General features: G+C 40.0%; 1 protein-coding gene across 8 annotated transcripts in view; it reads left to right on the top strand.

Annotated features, from left to right (window-relative positions):
* Positions 1-7,986, top strand: part of amph (amphiphysin) — a 48,625-nt gene extending 40,639 nt beyond the window's left edge. For 3 of the 8 annotated variants that reach the window (XM_026148849.2, XM_026148848.2, XM_080292325.1), the window contains 6 exons: positions 2,786-3,076; positions 3,633-3,677; positions 4,198-4,248; positions 6,258-6,446; positions 6,566-6,667; positions 6,775-7,986. In XM_026148849.2, the coding sequence (XP_026004634.1) occupies positions 2,786-3,076; positions 3,633-3,677; positions 4,198-4,248; positions 6,258-6,446; positions 6,566-6,667; positions 6,775-6,879 (783 nt within the window). In that variant the 3' untranslated portion in view covers positions 6,880-7,986. The remainder of the gene's footprint in view (positions 1-2,785; positions 3,077-3,632; positions 3,678-4,197; positions 4,249-6,257; positions 6,447-6,565; positions 6,668-6,774) is intronic. The other 5 variants (XM_080292327.1, XM_080292326.1, XM_026148850.2 and 2 more) reach the window with 3 other exon arrangements.
* The last annotated feature ends 8,818 nt before the right edge of the window (positions 7,987-16,804 follow it).

Genomic DNA, 16,804 nt, shown 5'->3' with positions numbered 1-16,804 from the left:
GTAGAGTTGCCAACCATCCCGTAAAAACGGAATCATCTCGTATTCAGAGAAAATATTACGTGTTTCGTGTTGAGCTGAAAAGGAACAGTTTGTCCCGGACTTCAGCTAGAATGGAAAAATGACACAAAGCTGGAGTTATTCTGTGTCTTCACGCTGTCAGCTGTTTCTTCTTTCATTCTCTCGCCCTCCCTCTCCTGTTGCTACTTCAATCATGAAACTGATCAATGATCAGCTGATCGTCTCTTTTTTTGTTTATCGCCCACTTTGCGCCAGAAAGAGGAAACCAGCGGATGTCGCGCTAAACAACAGCAGCACGTTTAAGCTTGATCAGCTGTTGTTAGAATTTATTTAATATTAGTTTCTAGTATCAGCTGATGTTTGCTGGAGCCACAGCTGTAAAGCTGCTGGTCATGATGTCGGTTTCGATATGTGGTGAGAGGGAAACATGAAGATGAAACCAGGAGATGAACAGGTGATGGAGAAACAGGTTTACCTTTTAGGTGACATGAATGAGTTGAAGGGAAGTTATGAGCTGTTTCTGAGAGACAAATAACACCAGGATCCTTTTTTAAGTAGCTGACAGCTGGTAACTGTGCAGGGGCGGATCTAGCAAAGCTTTGCCAGGGGGCCAGGTAGGGCATTAACAGGGAGAGGAGGACACAAAGAAGCACTTTCTTATTCTCATTTAAAATGTCTCACTTTAATATATAATGATCAGAATCTTAAAGACCAAAGTTTTTATCTGATCTAAAATGTATAGAAATCATACATATACCAACAAGACTGTACATCACTGTCACAACAGTGTTTGTTTTCATTCAAAGGCTTTATGGCTTTAATACCCGGTGGGCCGGTCTCTAGTCAAAATGCTCGGGCTGATTTTTTTGTCCCAGTCCAGCCCTGTTATCCACCCACTCATACACACATTCATTAAAGTGGGTTTTTTGTTTGTTTGTTTGTTTGTTTTAAAAGCCAAAATCCCTTGTTAAACACTGTAATGCATGCACTGGAGGAAAATTCAGTATCTTGGCCAGGGATACTTTGACATTAAGGCTGAAATAGCTGTGGAATCGTCCATTGACCTCCAGACTGCTAGACAACCCACTGAACCACAGCCATCCTATGATCTAACGTTGGGGTGGGGTAAATTTGCTGTGATGTCCACGCCAGGGAAGATTCAAATTCAAATTCAAATTTTATTTGTCACGTACACAGTCATACACAGTACGATATGTAGTGAAATGCTTGGACAACTGCTCGTGACCTAAAGAAAACAAAAAAGGAAAAGGCTATGAATAAGATAGGAAATAAATATGAAAAATTAAAAAGGGTAAATTTAACTAGGAAGGAATAAAATATAAATTAAGGTTAAAAATGAAATAACTGTACAACACAAATTAGAATGAAGGGTAAATTTAACTGGGAAGAATAAGATAAAATATATAAATTAAAGTTGAAAATAAAATAACTGTACAACAAAATACACAATACACAATATAGAACTATATAAGAATGTATGAAGAAATCTAAATATAAATAAATATATACACAATAACAGCAGCTGTACAAGTATTAACTGGAAATGAAGAATATAGTGACCAGTGTTGTGCAAAAACAATGTCCAGAAAGTCCAGTGTGTGTGTAAGAACCATATGTGTGGGTCAGTACTATGTGGTGGTGTGATTGAGAGACCGTATCGCCTGCGGGAAGAAGCTCCTCCTCAGTCTCTCTGTGTTGGTCTTCAGGGAGCGGAATCGCTTTCCTGACCTCAACAGAGAGAACAGTCTGTTGTTGGGATGGCTGAGGTCCTTCACCATCTTCCTGGCCTTGGTCCAGCACCGCCTGCTGTAGATTGAGTGCAGGTCAGGGAGCTCGGAGCGGATGGTGCGCTCAGCTGACCGCACAACCCTCTGTAGAGCTCGTCTGTCCTGCATGGTGCTGTTCCCGAACCAGGTTAAGATGTTTCCCGCCAGGATGCTCTCTATGGTGCAGGAGTAAAAGTTCCTGAGCACCTTGGAGGGCAGTTGGAAGTCTCTCAAGCGTCTGAGGTGGTAGAGACGCTGTCGGGCCTTTTTCACCACGGTGTTGATGTGACAGGACCATGACAGGTCCTGCGTGATGTGAACTCCGAGGTATTTGAAGCTGTCCACTCTCTCCACTGGGCACTCGTTGATGACGGGGGTCTGGTAGTTCCTCTCCTGCTTAGTGCTGAAGTCCACTATCAGCTCCTTTGTCTTACTGACGTTTAGAAGGAGGTTGTTCCTCTGGCACCAGTTCTCCAGATTCCTAATCTCCTTCACGTAGGCCGTCTCGTTGTTATCAGAGATCAGGCCCACCAGATTGTGTCATTGTGTTAACATACACCAGAATGGTGCAAACCAGCAAATTTCCAGAAGATCTGCTCTTACAGAGGTGCTCACACTTGATAAACAACCATAACTGGTGCATTTTCTTCAGCATCTGGCTGCTATGGAACCTCCTAATTCCTTAATTAAGGGTGTACTTAGTTTTTCACAGAGCTGCATATGTATGTACTTATCACCTACATAGGTAACTACGTACTTTTTTTTTTACATCATGTAAATATATGATATCAGTCCTGAGATGTATTTATTTCTGCCAGTGAAAAGTGTTAGACTGACCTAAAGCCTAACTTGTAATCATATAACTGTTTAAATGCTGGGAGCTCATATTATGAATTCTGTGGCGTTTAATGAACATCATACTAAATATTGTGAAATGAAGTGGGACATTTAAAGTTAAATGCCATCTTTCTCTGAAAAAGAATGAAGGAAACAGTGAATCAAATGACGCTCTGGAAGCTGCAGAAGCCCAAGCTGCAGGTTCAAGAGAGCCTGCAGCAGAAGACAAACCTCCATCTCTCACTACTGGAGGAGAGCAAGATGAGTGCCCACCTCTTTTTGCTGGAGAGGAACCTGTATCTTCAACTGCAGGAGCAGAGATGGAGGAACCTCCAGCTCCCCCTGCTGGTGAGGTGGAAGAATCTGGAGCTGCTCCAGCTGGTCAGGACGATACAGACACACATTCAGACAGCCTGAAGGAGGAAAAGCCTGCTGTGAGTGGATAACCTTGTAAAAATGCTGCCTTTTGTGATAACCTAATCATCATCTCATCAATATCATCACTGTGACCTCCATCTCATCGTATCATCATCATCACTGAATGAGAAAATCATTGAACTCCACACTGGAGATGTGTCAGTGTGGAAATCATTCTTCTGTTTCCAGCCTGTATCCAGTGCGCATGAAATGTCTTTTTGTGTAAGGATTTTAACCCTTTGCCCTTCTCATTTCATGCCAACAAACCCATACCCCAATCTTTACCCTACCCCATCCACTTTATGACACAAAATGAACTCAATCTCATAAAACACTGCTGCTTTTTGAAACAAAACAAAAACAAAAGCCTTTTCAATTAGCATCACTGAGTTTAAATCGTTATATTCTACTGTTTTCCCAAAAAGTTGACTATGTCCATAGCGTTTCCAGTGGGATGACAATAAAATGTTTCTCCCACTGAAAACGTCCAGATGAACAGAATCAACTTTTTGGATTTTCTTACCTGGATGATTGAGCAGGTATCAACGCAAAATCTATTTTATTTTCCCAAAGTCAACAGTGGTATCTCCAGGCTCAGAACAGGCAGAGGTCAGTGAGGTAGGATACTCCACTTCTTCTGTTTGTTTGCTTTCACTGTCATTTTTACTGTTTATCGGCAACAATTATTGAACAACATAGGTGTGAATGTGAGTGCGAATGCTTGTCTGCATCTGTGTGTTAGCCCTGGGACAGACTGGCGACCTGTGCAGGGTGTACCCTGCCTCTCACTTGAAGACAGCTGGAATAGGCTCCAGCCCCCCCATGACCCTGAAGAGGATGGATGAAGTGTTGAAATGAAATGATGAGAATGAATGCAGCTCTCTGAAAGAGACCTTGAAGAATAATGGTTTGACCCCTACGTTGGTCGTTTTTTGAAACAAAATTCATTTTTTTTCTGTGATTTTACACATGCTGAATTCAGGGTGGTGGTCACTGTTTCATATCTCTTTTCTCACATGTGAACAGGGAGGTCAAAGTTCTAATTTTACAAGAGCAAAAGTTATTATTAAATGTTTGTTCAAACATTCAATGGCCACACAAATGTTCTCAAATGGAAATGATTTCTGTCTGTAAACAGATTCCTCCTGCTGAACAGGCCAAAACTTCTCCCAGTGAAGCAGCTTCATCGGTGAGTCTAGCATCATCACTTTAGATTCAGAAGAAATCATGAAACTTAACTCAATGCCCGTGTGTGTGTGTGAGAGAGAGTGGCTGAAATTGTCATATCAGCGTGTTCTACAAACATACAAATTGTTCCTTAATTTAGATTGGACAATAAGATCTGATTGAAGTGCAGACTTTCAGCTTTCATTCAAGGGGTTTAACAAAAGTAATGCATTAACTGTTACACAACTTCCCATTTTCACTGGAGGAATTTGTCTAAACCAGGGGTCGGCAACCCGCGGCTCTTTAGTCCTTATTTTGCGGCTCCGGGTGGTTTGGGAAAATAAATTAGAAGTATTTAGCTGAAGTGTATTTTATTTGTGTTTAGTTCTTTTTAACTTGTAGTTCTAAATTGGGAGATTACTGTGATTTTGAAATATAAAAATAAAATTATATCGTATTATTTTTTTCATCGCTCAAAATAAGCGTCACACTCGCGGAAGCCGGTGTACCCGCCGAAACGCTGTGCATTTATCGAGACTTTCAACCCCAGGTGGGCCAGTTATGGATCTTCGGATCCACATTATGTCAGCAGCTGTTCTCCACCGTGAACTACGTTAAAAACAAACACCGCTCACGCCTCACAGATGACAGCTTACAGTCCTGCGTGAAGATGAAAGCCTCGTTTTGCAGACACTGTGCGCAGAGGTTCAGGACCACAAGTCTCATTGTAAACATATCACAGCAGACCCGACGATGCTTGCATGAACAAGCTTTTCAGCATCTCTTTATTGACCGCTTTTCACACACGGTTGCTGTACACATACAGCCGGCTGTAGCTTTGCAGCTCACAGCCCGACACATACCAACACAACAGCAGAGAGAGCACAGACTTTAAGGCGGCGAGGCGTGATTGCGGGTGCCGCTCAGGTGCGTCCGACTTCCATGCAGCAGCACTGCAGACCACGCCCCGCCACACACATTAACCAGGTAAAATACATATTTAGGTAGAATTTTGCAAATATCTATTTTTCATTTTTAGCAGCATAGTACTTTTTTCCAGTTATTTTTTAAAAGTCAGGTCAAGGCTCCAAAAGCACAAAGGCGATATGAGGGTGGCTCACAGCAGCTTTTGTCTGCTGGATCATTTTAGTTCAGCGTCTTTCCTTTGGTTATATTTCTTTAAGAGTTCAAAATGTGTTAATTACATAAATAAAAGGTAATTTTCTCTGTAGCACTTCATGGATTTAAGCAACACACCTTAGTTGCTCCGTGGATTCTTTTAAAAAGCAGTTAAAAACTTTTCTTTTCAAACAAGCCTTTTGTTGTACGTATTTTATATTCTTTACATTATTTACATTTGATCTTTTACATTGTGTATAATGTCTATTGATTGTATTGTTTATTTTAATATTTGTGTGCAGCGCTTTGTGACTGCCTGTCTGTGAAAAGCGCTTAATGAATAAACTTTGCTTACTTACTTTAGTTGTTCACACAAAGCATAAAGGTAAAAATAACAACATATACAGTGTTATCTTCACTTTAGATTTCAAAAAGTATTCCCAGCTCCCAGTGTTTTCTTTTGCGTGGAAACCGGGTCCAAGTGGCTCTTTGGGTGTTAAAGGTTGCAGACCCCTGGTCTAAACCAAGGCTCAAAACTGAAAAACTGACATAATTTCAGATATAAGAATTGTTTTTAATACTTGAAAGCAAATCATTTGCAGTTGGTAACGGCCTGTAGAATCATTACACTAGAATGTTGTTTGCTTTTTGAGATGCTCTGCGGGTCTTTACTGCAGCACAATCAGCTGCTGCTTGTTTGTGGCTCTCTGCCTTCTGTTTTGAATTTATTAACTGTAAAAGTGCCCTGCTGGGCTGAGATCAGCTAAGTCTTTCAGCCATAGAAAAATATTGCGAAATTAAGTGAGACATTTCATTTTGCAAGATGCTCTGCAGCAGTAACCTGCTGTGATGCTGTAAATATGAAATGAAAGTTTTTAGATGTGATCACTAAATGCTCAATGTCCTCTGCAGGAAAATATGCCAATCCCTTCTGTTGTGATTGAGCCTGCCTCAAGTAACGAAGGTGATGATGACCGAGATGCTGACATCATCTCTCCCACTGCAATCAGTGACAATGGGGTGACAACTGAAAACCAGAACATCAAGCATATCAGTCCTTCTGGGGGAGCGTCTGGACTTCCTGATGATTTCCTTTACAAGGTGAGGCTTCTTAGTAAAAGCAAATATTTTATGCTATCAATTGAGGAGGAAAAAGACTTTTCTAATGAACTGTTAAAATGTGGAGTCTAATGTCTGTAAACTATGATGGATACCTGCAGGTGGAGACCATACACGACTTTGAGGCTGCAAATTCAGATGAACTTGACCTGAAGAGAGGCGATGTGGTTTTGGTGGTTCCCACTGCCTCAGTGGAAGATCAGGTGATAATAGCTGGTCACACAGAAATGTAATAAATAAAAGTTCTTCACCAACATGACAAACAACATCTTAACAGGATTGTTCTGATGTTTTTGTGTGTTTGCTGCAGGATGCTGGCTGGCTCACAGGGATCAAGGAAAGCGACTGGTTAACATTTGGAGCTGGTGCTCAAAAAGGACTTTTCCCAGAAAACTTTACTCAACATTTGGAGTAAGATGTTCCCTGACATGGCAAAATGATAAGTAGAAACATGAGTAATCTGTGTCCCAGCCATTGAATCAGCATGTAGCCATTCCTTTTCTTGTACGTTGTACCTGCTGCAGCTGTCTGCTGGACAAACAATAAAAATTCTCTGGCAGGTGAAACTGTACTAAAATGAAATGTTATTGTTAAAAAAAAAAGGAAAAAAAGAAGAGAGAGAGTAGTACTCTTCCGAGTTCCCCTGATGATTTAAGCATGGTGTGGTAGTATGTTCCACCCTCCTGTGGAAGTAAGATATGCCTTTTGTTTAAATAGAAATTATATATAAAACAATAATAACTCAACAACAAAAAGCTTGAAGTGACCAGGTGAAAACAAAGGAAAAAGATAAAACTGTCTTTGCACTGTGTGGTAATCATTTTGTTTTGCTATGAAAGACTACAGAAACTTTAATGCTGTGATTTGTTTGTGAGTGCAACATGAAACTTGGGTTTCTCTTTTCTGACACGTTGTAACTGTAACTCTTGAATCACTGTTGATGTTTTCTGTGTTATCATTATTGGGTGTGTGGTGATTGATCTTTCATTTGTAATATGTGTTGATGAACTAACTCACTGACCTGTGTTGCTTTGGTTCTGCTAAGGGGATACTGATGTTTATTGTCTGGGTTTTGGCACACAAAGTAGTGCAAATGCTGCATGAAAATCCTAAATATTCAAAGTACATATACTAAAGATGACAAATAAAGAATTTCTTGTGTGTTACGCATAGATTTGTGTATGGCATATCATCTGAAAATTTGGTTACAAGAAAAAAAAAAAAGCAAATAAGGAAATTTTTTGTCAGCGGTTTAAGTGTTTCATCAAATAGAAGGTATTAACAAACCAGTCTGCAATTATTTTTTTAGGCTTCAGAAAAATTACTCTTATACTCTAGAAAATGTAAACCTTCATCAAACTGGTTTTGATAGCCAGGTGAAGCCTCCCAGTAGACCTTTATGTGATGCACACAGCCTTGAGATAATATTGGTGTAATGAATTAAATAGTAAATTCCATGTTTGATATTGTATATGGTTCTATGCTAATAAAATAAATAATAAAATATTAATGTTTCAATCAAGTAATTGGACCAAATGGTATCTTTAATGTTTAGAAATCAGTCAAAAGATAAAAAAGGGTATGCTATTAGAATTATGTTTTAATTATTCTTTAAAGATTTAAATGGTTTACATTAGGCTATAGCCAGCTCTAAAACGGGGTTCACTGGAAATGACTGAATAACCCTAACGCCAAGAATCCACAAATTCTGTGGCATCCTGGTAGCAGCATGCACCTGCCTGCCAAGTTTGGGCCAAAATGTGAGTTTTTAGGGGTTAAGTATTGTCATGTCTAGGGTTCCCTGGTGGACTCAAAATGCAGACTTGCAGTTCTCACCTTAGTGTGTTTAATTGCAATGAATGATTCAGAAACAAATTACGCTGGGGTTAGGGGTGAAGAAAAAGGGGAAATCAAAGTTGGGAGCACGGTCCCCGAAGGGGGCCGCGCTCCAATGCACAGACCATACCTTCTCCCCTCTCGGGCGTCCAGGACCCCCCCAGTGGAGTTCCAAATGGAATGTCATAGATGCGGTTAGAGAGGTGGGGGGAGGAGGGGTGTAGAGGTTAGGACGTGGGTTACGGCCCCGTCCCCCCTGGGGAGGACCGAGGTATGCGCGGTCCTTCCCTCCTGGGCCCCTCCCTCCCCGGTCCCAAGAAGACCAGTCCTGGTCCTGAGATTGGGGTCGAGAAGTCTTATTGGTCCGCACACGGGGGTTAGGGTTTAGGAAAAAGAACAGGGACCCAGCAGCCGCTAGGGTAGGGTTAGGTATTAGGAGATTGTGTCTTTGTTGTCTCCACCTGGAGCTAGGTTGCACGGTCCTAGCGGTTGACTGGACCCTCAATCTCCTTGTGGTCTTATAGTGTTGTATAAGTGCTTGTCCTCTCCAATATATAATCCCTGTTTGATTATGTTTATCCAGGGAAATGGCTAAAAGTGCTCAGGTCTTGATAAAAAATAGGCTTAATTAAAAACGAACATGTGAACAGACCCTCCCACACCTCCATAGGGGAAATCTCACCCGTTTATATAAAAAATTAATTTAATTTTTGGAATTAGTAAATATAATAATACATGCAGCTGTTGTGAAAACCAGCAAACACAATCAATTATTTTTCAAAACTTTTATTTACATATCCTGTTAGTACATTTTTTGGAGGCTAAGGAAGATCTGCTGACATATCAGTATATTTCTTGATCCCCTTGTTTGGGTTGGATCTACTATAAAACATAAATAATTACTAAAACATAAATAATAATACATAAAAAACCTAAAAGCACAACCTATTCCCCCTCTCACAATGTTAAAATTTGCATAAATAAGCTAAAAATAACATTTAGCCAGGGAATTATAATAAAAACCGAGGCCATTCCACTGACTGCCAGGCTATCCAAAGTGGATTAAAAGACCAGCTCAATGAAGCTGACAAAAACTAAAAACCCACAGGATGACATATTATATTAAAATTCTCCTCATCCTGGGTGGTCCTAAGGTCAGCTAATTTTTCATCCTAAAAAGTATCCAGCCCGCTCCCAAGTGCATCCATTTTAACTAATCTATGCCTCCACATGATTATGTGATGTGATTTTTTTCATTGGCAGCAGTGTTACTTTAAACTACGCCGCCTCAAATCAAGCCTCACTTTTTACTGATATATTAAAATGAATGGGGATCTGTGCAGTCACATGAAGTATTTACTCCTATGTGGACCGCATTGGCCCAATTTGGGCCATTTCTCATCATCTCCCCAATGTACTGCCTGTTTCGGCTGTAGCTATATATCCTGTCATGTGGAGTGGATGTCCCTGTCGAGCCAGGCCAGATAAAAAGAAAAAAGTTAAAAGAGACCAATAAGACCAATAAAAGTCACTTCAATAAAGCGATCTATTTAAAACACAATCCACTTAATCCCACCCTCGTTATTTTCCTTCCCTCCCTCCTCCCCAAACCATAAAGATTAAAACAACACCTGACCATATTCAAACTATGTGTTATATGTTAGCAGCCCACTTGGTTTAAAATTCCTATTAGAACGTCAAAACATATGTCCCTGTCTCCCCCAGGCCTCACCTCCCCTCCCAGACCAGCCTTTGAGCCTTCTCCTAAAACCCTCATCATTCTGGATTCCAAGATTAAAAAGTCTTACCGGGGAACTCACCTGCCTTTACATCTGCGATTAGGCTTTCCACTGGATCTTGTTAGAATAGTCTTTATTTGCTGTTCCAGGGCCTGTGAGCAGGGTGGTGTACTTTTTAAGTGTCTCTGAACCAAGTCTCTTCTTACTGTTGCTCCTTCACACAGTCTCGTTTTTGTGGAGGTCGTAGTTGACTATGGTTCATACACACGCTGCAAAACTCTTTATGCCATACAGGATATATTACAGGTAAAAAAACATTGGAGTTCCCCTCTTAAAATCCAGAAAATTAAAAGGGTTAAAAGAATAAAAATCTCCTCCTCTCCCCCAGAGGTTAATCTTAAAAACCGGGAGGGCTAATTCTGCTTCATCCCACTAAAAAACCTTTAAAAATATGAGTTAGGACGTGGGATATGGCCCCGTCCCCCCTGGGGGGGACCGAGGAATGCACTTCCCTCCTGGGCCCCTCCCTCCCCGGTTCCAAGAAGACCAGTCCTGGTCTCGAGATTGGGGTCGATAAGTATCGGGTCGCATACGGGAGCGACCCCTCCTCCCATAGCGGACCTGCTGCCACCCTTCATCAGCCATGATGGAGGGCTATGTAAATTTTTTTCAATATTTTTTTGTTGCTTTTTGTGTTTTTTACTTTTTTAAATTTTTTAAATTTTTAGAAAAAGAGAAAACCAAAATCAAAAGAGAATAAAACTCTTAAAAACTAAAAATGCCCTGAAAAGGGTTCAAAAGAAATTAAACGTGTGCCACTGTGGCGACGTTTCGACCAAATGTGGTCTTCTTCAGGCCTGGGCACACTCAAAACTAACTAAAATAAATCTGCCGCAGAAAAAGCGACTGTCTTCGTCGAAGGGCAGCGAAAGAATGAGCCTGGCCTGCAGGCTCATCCCTTAAATAAGCTCTGGCTCCAAAAGAAAAAGAAAAAGAAAACCCCACAGTACAAATGATTTTAAACGTTTTAGGGTTAGGGTTAGGGTTAGGATGAGTGTTTGGGCCCCTCCTCCAATTGGAGGCGGGCGGTGCACGGGCCATCCCTCGGTAAGGGGCCTGGACCTTGGATTGTCCACGGCGTCCGCCATGTCGCACCAGGGTCCAGTCAGAAGTCCATCCAACCATGGTGAGTTGGATGGAGGCGAGTGTTTTTTTTAATTGGTTTTTCTACCAAAGTTTAAATTAAATTTTTAAAGTAAATTTTTAAAGCTTTAACTTAAATATGTAATTTTTAACCTAAATTTTTAAAGAAACAAAATAAAAAAATGAATTGGTTTTGAAAAAAACGTTTTAGTTATTAAAGAAAAAAGAAATCAAATTATAATAGGCCAAATGAATATGAATTTGTGTGCCTATGTGGCAACGTTTCGACCTGTGAAGGTCTTCTTCAGGCCAGGCACACACAAAAAGAAATGGGAAACAGGCTTGCTCTCAGAGGTCTGCTCTGTCCGATGGTTTGGAATGAAATGAGCAGCGAGTGCCATCCCCTTCTATTTATACCCTCCCACTTTTTTTCAGTTTGAATTTAGTTTTAGAAAGCCAAATTAGTGTTTTTACCTTTTCGCTTTTAATTTTTCGAATAGAATTTTTACAAATGTATTTTTTAATCACTCCTCACTGGCAAAAACATCTTTTTAGAAAGATTTTAATTTTTTAACCATGTAAATAATTTATAATTGTAGAAACAATTTTTTAACCACTTTTAACCATGTCTACTGTATTTTTTATTATTGTGTATGTAGTATTTTTTTGTAAGTCATGAATTGAATGTTTTTAATTAATTGTAAGTAATTTTTATCCAGTAATTAGGGTTAGGGCCAAATCAAAAAATATTTAATTATGAATTATGAACCCAATTAATTAGGGTTAAGGCCAGAACACCAAGTGGTTAGGGTTTGTCACGTGGGTTGGGGCTAAGGGTTAGGATGAGGAAAATAATCCCTTCTCCGAAAGGAAAAGGAGCGTGCACGGTCCATCCCTCCCTGCGGCCCTCCGTACCCGTTCCAGAAGACTTGGCGGTCACGTTGGCGGCGGCGGCCATAGCGCACCACCGTCCAGCCATCGTCCATGGCGTCCAGAATTTTTTTGTCTCTTTTCTTTTTTCCAAAAAAAATTAAATGTGCTTCAAAAAATATTTTTATTTAATCTTAATGTGAACAAAAAACGCTTTCCAAAATGTGGAAAGGAAAAAATCACGTAAAAACAGTAAACAACAAAAGAAGGTGTGCCAAAAAAAACTGTTTATTCAAAAATAAACACAAAAAACACAACGTTTCGACCGTACACGGTCTTCTTCAGGTGTGGCACACAGAAAACTGTAAGCTAGGTTAGCTGGCAACAGTTGGACTGGCAGAGATGTGCTCCCATCGAGTGCCGAGTGGAAAATGAGCTCCTGTGTGAGCTCCGCCTTTTATATTCTCCCCTCGGCTGTGTAAAATCCCATTCGTCTTTTTTAACTTTGGTTCGGTAAAAATGAATTTGGTCTTTATTTTTTAAGCTACATTACATTTTAACTGTTTTTTAGCCAAAAATAACCTATTTGCACTCCATGAAATTACTGTTAATGAATTTTAAAGCCAAATTAATTTAATCACTGTTTTTATTCCCAATTTGTTTTTTAATCCATTTTTAACTGTAAATAGTCTTGCAAACCCTATGAATTGTGCCCAAATTAATTTAATCACTGTTTTTATTCCCAATTTGTTTTTTTAATCCATTTTTAACTGTAAATAGTCTTGCAAACCCTATGAATTGTGCTAATAAATTATATGAACCCTGGTTTTTAGAATTTTTAAGCCAATTTTCCAATTTCTCACTAATTAAGTCCCCCTTTATTAAATAACATATACCGAGGGCCAGGAGGTGGGGATAAAGTGGTTAGGGTTAGGGCTAACATACAGGGCTGGGGTTAGGGTTAGGATAAGACAAAGGACTGGGGTTAGACTGACATAGGGCTTACAGTGAGGGTTAGGGTTAGGGTTTGTGAGAGAAAACGCAATGATCCCTCCCCACTTCGTCCGACGACTGGGTGGTTGGATGGAGGGCCACTGGAAAGGCACGGGCCACCGCACGTCATGCTCAGTCCCCATTTCCCTTCCCCGTCTCAGTCCTCCTCCTTCTGTCCTTGAGAAGTGACCAGCTTGCCCCCAGGAGGCCCTGAGACAGCACTTTTGGCCACTCCCCATTTATATGGTGCCCTTCATTTACACACTAAACTTATTGTTTAAATACTTTTCATAGTCAGGATCTATGTTCTTTTCAATCCTTTATCATTGTTACGTTTTCTTTTTATTTATTTTATTGTATTATCTTTTTATTCTCTCCTTAATTTGACATTATTGTGTATTTTAATTTTTTAAGGTAATATTTAAGGACACATCATCAGTAGTGGACCTTGGAATCATTGGGTGTTTCGGCCATTTATCACTAGACACCCTCTTCCAAGGAAGGCCCCGCCCAGGTTGATCAAGCCTTGGGGTGTGTCATCAACTAAATAAAATAACAGTAATTAATTAATGCCTTTCTGGGCTTTAATTTTTAAAGTTTCCAAGGGGTCAATGTTGTACCGTTAATTGTTGTTCACATTTAATGACATACTGTCTTGTTGAGTCGCATTTCAAAGAGTTAATGAGGCCCTATTTGGGCTCATGGAAGTCTAACGTATATACGTGACTTTGAGAATTTGACTCATTAGTTCACAATTCAACTAAATAAAATAACAGTAATTAATTAATGCCCATCTGGGCTTTAATTTTTAAAGTTTCCAAGGGGCCAATTGGGCCCTGTCAAGTTAGGGTTAGGGTTAGGGTTAGGGTTAGGGTTAGGGTTAGGGTAGGGGAATTGATTCCTCCTACGAGGGTAGAAGGAAGGTGCACGGGCCATCCCACGGGAGAACCCCCGATCCCTGTCTGGGTTCTCAAGGAAGGGACGATGGCGTCGCCTTCCGTAGCGGACTACTTGCCACTCGTCCGCCATGACGAGTGGTTTTTAATTTACTATTGTAAATATAAATGAAATAAAACAAACTTGTTTTTAAACAACTAAAAGAGAGCCCAAAGGCTTCAAAAACCCTTAAAATAAAACACCGTAAATTCGGTTCCAAACAACTAAAAGAGAGCCCAAAGGCTTAAAAATCCCTTAAACTAAAATACCGTAAATTCGGTCCCAAACAACGAAAAGAGAGCCCGAAGGCTTAAAAATCCCTTAAAAGAAAACCGTGTATTCGGTTGTTTAGTACAAACAAAAATAAAAAATTCTGCAAACAACTAAAAGAGAGCACCGGGGCTTGAAAATCCCTAAAAACAAAAAAACCCCGTTTTCCGGTTGAAAAAAAATCAAACGTGCCTCAGGCAACGTTTCGACCCTAAAAGGTCTTCCTCAGGCCTGTGAGGCACGAAAGAAAATAAAACCAACAAAAATCCAAGCGCTCAAAACAATGGCTGGCTGCTGGAGATGTGCACTGTTTGGCCGTCGAAAGCAGAATGAGCTCTCTCTCCTGCCTGCGCTCCTTTTATATCCTCTGGTCTGTTGTGCGATTTAAACCGTTCGTTTTAAATGTTTTTCCAGTTTCCCTGTGTCCTTTTAAAATTAGGGCTTGACATTACACTAAAATGAATTACACAACATGAATTGAAATTATACCCTATTTAAATTAACTTATTTATTTACTTATTTATTAGCGTGAGTGCCTTTTTAACATTTGAGTGTATAATTGTATATTTATACTTTGACAGTACAATAATGAATTTACTGTCATTAATCCAACCCCTTTTCAGAAGAGTAAAATATTTAAATATTCCCACCTGATATTAGGGTTGGACATAAAGCCAATTGGGGTTATTAGGGGAAGGGGAAAGGTTAGGGTTAGGGAAAGGGAACATGGGTGGGGTTAGGGTTAGGGGAAGGGGTTGGGGTTAGGGAAAGGTAGTGGGAGGGGATAGGAGGTAAAGGGGAAGAGGGGGAGTGGTTAGGGTTAGGTATTAGGAGATTGTGTCTTTGTTGTCTCCACTTGGAGCTAGGTTGCACGGTCCTAGCGGTTGACTGGACCCTCAATCTCCTTGTGATCTTATAGTGTTATATAAGTGCTTGTCCTCTCCAATATATAATCCCTGTTTGATTATGTTTATCCAGGGAAATGGCTAAAAGTGCTCAGGTCTTGATAAAAAATAGGCTTAATTAAAAACTAACATGTGAACAGACCCTCCCACACCTCCATAGGGGAAATCTCACCCATTTATATAAAAAATTAATTTGATTTTTGGAATTAGTAAATATAATAATACATGCAGCTGTTATGAAAACCAGCAAACACAATCAATTATTTTTCAAAACTTTTATTTACATATCCTGTTAGTACATTTTTTGGAGGCTAAGGAGGATCTGCTGACATATCAGTATATTTCTTGATCCCCTTGTTTGGGTTGGATCTACTATCAAACATAAATAATTACTAAAACATAAATAATAATACCTAAAAAACCTAAAAGCACAACCTATTCCCCCTCTCACAATGTTAAAATTTGCATAATTAAGCTAAAAATAACATTTACCCAGGGAATTATAATAAAAACCGAGGCCATTCCACTGACCGCCAGGCTGTCCAAAGTGGATTTAAAAGACCAGCTCAATGAAGCTAACAATTACTAAAAACCCACAGGATGAGATTTATATTAAAATTCTCCTCATCCTGGGTGGTCCTAAGGTCAGCCAATTTTTCATCCTTAAAAATATCCAGCCCGCTCCCAAGTGCATCCATTTTAACTAATCTATGCCTCCACATGATTATGTGATGTGATTTTTTTCATTGGCAGCAGTGTTACTTTAAACTACGCCGCCTCAAATCAAACCTCACTTTTTACTGATATATTAAAATGAATGGGGATCTGTGCAGTCACATGAAGTATTTACTCCTATGTAGACCGCATTGGCCCAATTTGGGACATTTCTCATCATCTCCCCAATGTACTGCCTGTTTCGGCTGTAGCTATATATCCTGTCATGTGGCGTGGATGTCCCTGTCGAGCCAGGCCAGATAAAAAGAAAAAAGTTAAAAGAGACCAATAGGACCAATAAAAATCACTTCAATAAAGCGATCTATTTAAAACACAATCCACTTAATCCCACCCTCGTTATTTTCCTTCCCTCCCTCCTCCCCAAACCATAAAAATTAAAACAACACCTGACCATATTCAAACTATGTGTTATATGTTAGCAGCCCACTTGGTTTAAAATTCCTATTAGAACGTCAAAACATATGTCCCTGTCTCCCCCAGGCCTCACCTCACCTCCCCTCCCAGACCAGCCTTTGAGCCTTCTCCTAAAACCCTCATCATTCTGGATTCCAAGATTAAAAAGTCTTACCGGGGAACTCACCTGCCTTTACATCTGCGGTTAGGCTTTCCACTGGATCTTGTTAGAATAGTCTTTATTTGCTGTTCCAGGGCCTGTGAGCAGGGTGGTGTACTTTTTAAGTGTCTCTGAACCAAGTCTCTTCTTACTGTTGCTCCTTCACACAGTCTCGTTTTTGTGGAGGTCGTAGTTGACTATGGTTCATACACACGCTGCAAACTCTTTATGCCATACAGAATATATTACAGGTAAAAAAACATTGGAGTTCCCCTCTTAAAATCCAGAAAATTAAAAGGGTTAAAAGAATAAAAATCTCTCCTCCTCTCCCCCAGAGGTTAATCTTAAAAACCGGGAGGG

This window comes from Astatotilapia calliptera, chromosome 18 (genome assembly GCF_964374335.1).
Source record: "Astatotilapia calliptera chromosome 18, fAstCal68.1, whole genome shotgun sequence".
Taxonomy (NCBI): Eukaryota; Metazoa; Chordata; class Actinopteri; order Cichliformes; family Cichlidae; genus Astatotilapia; species Astatotilapia calliptera.
This window is presented reverse-complemented; position numbering and strand designations above follow the sequence as displayed.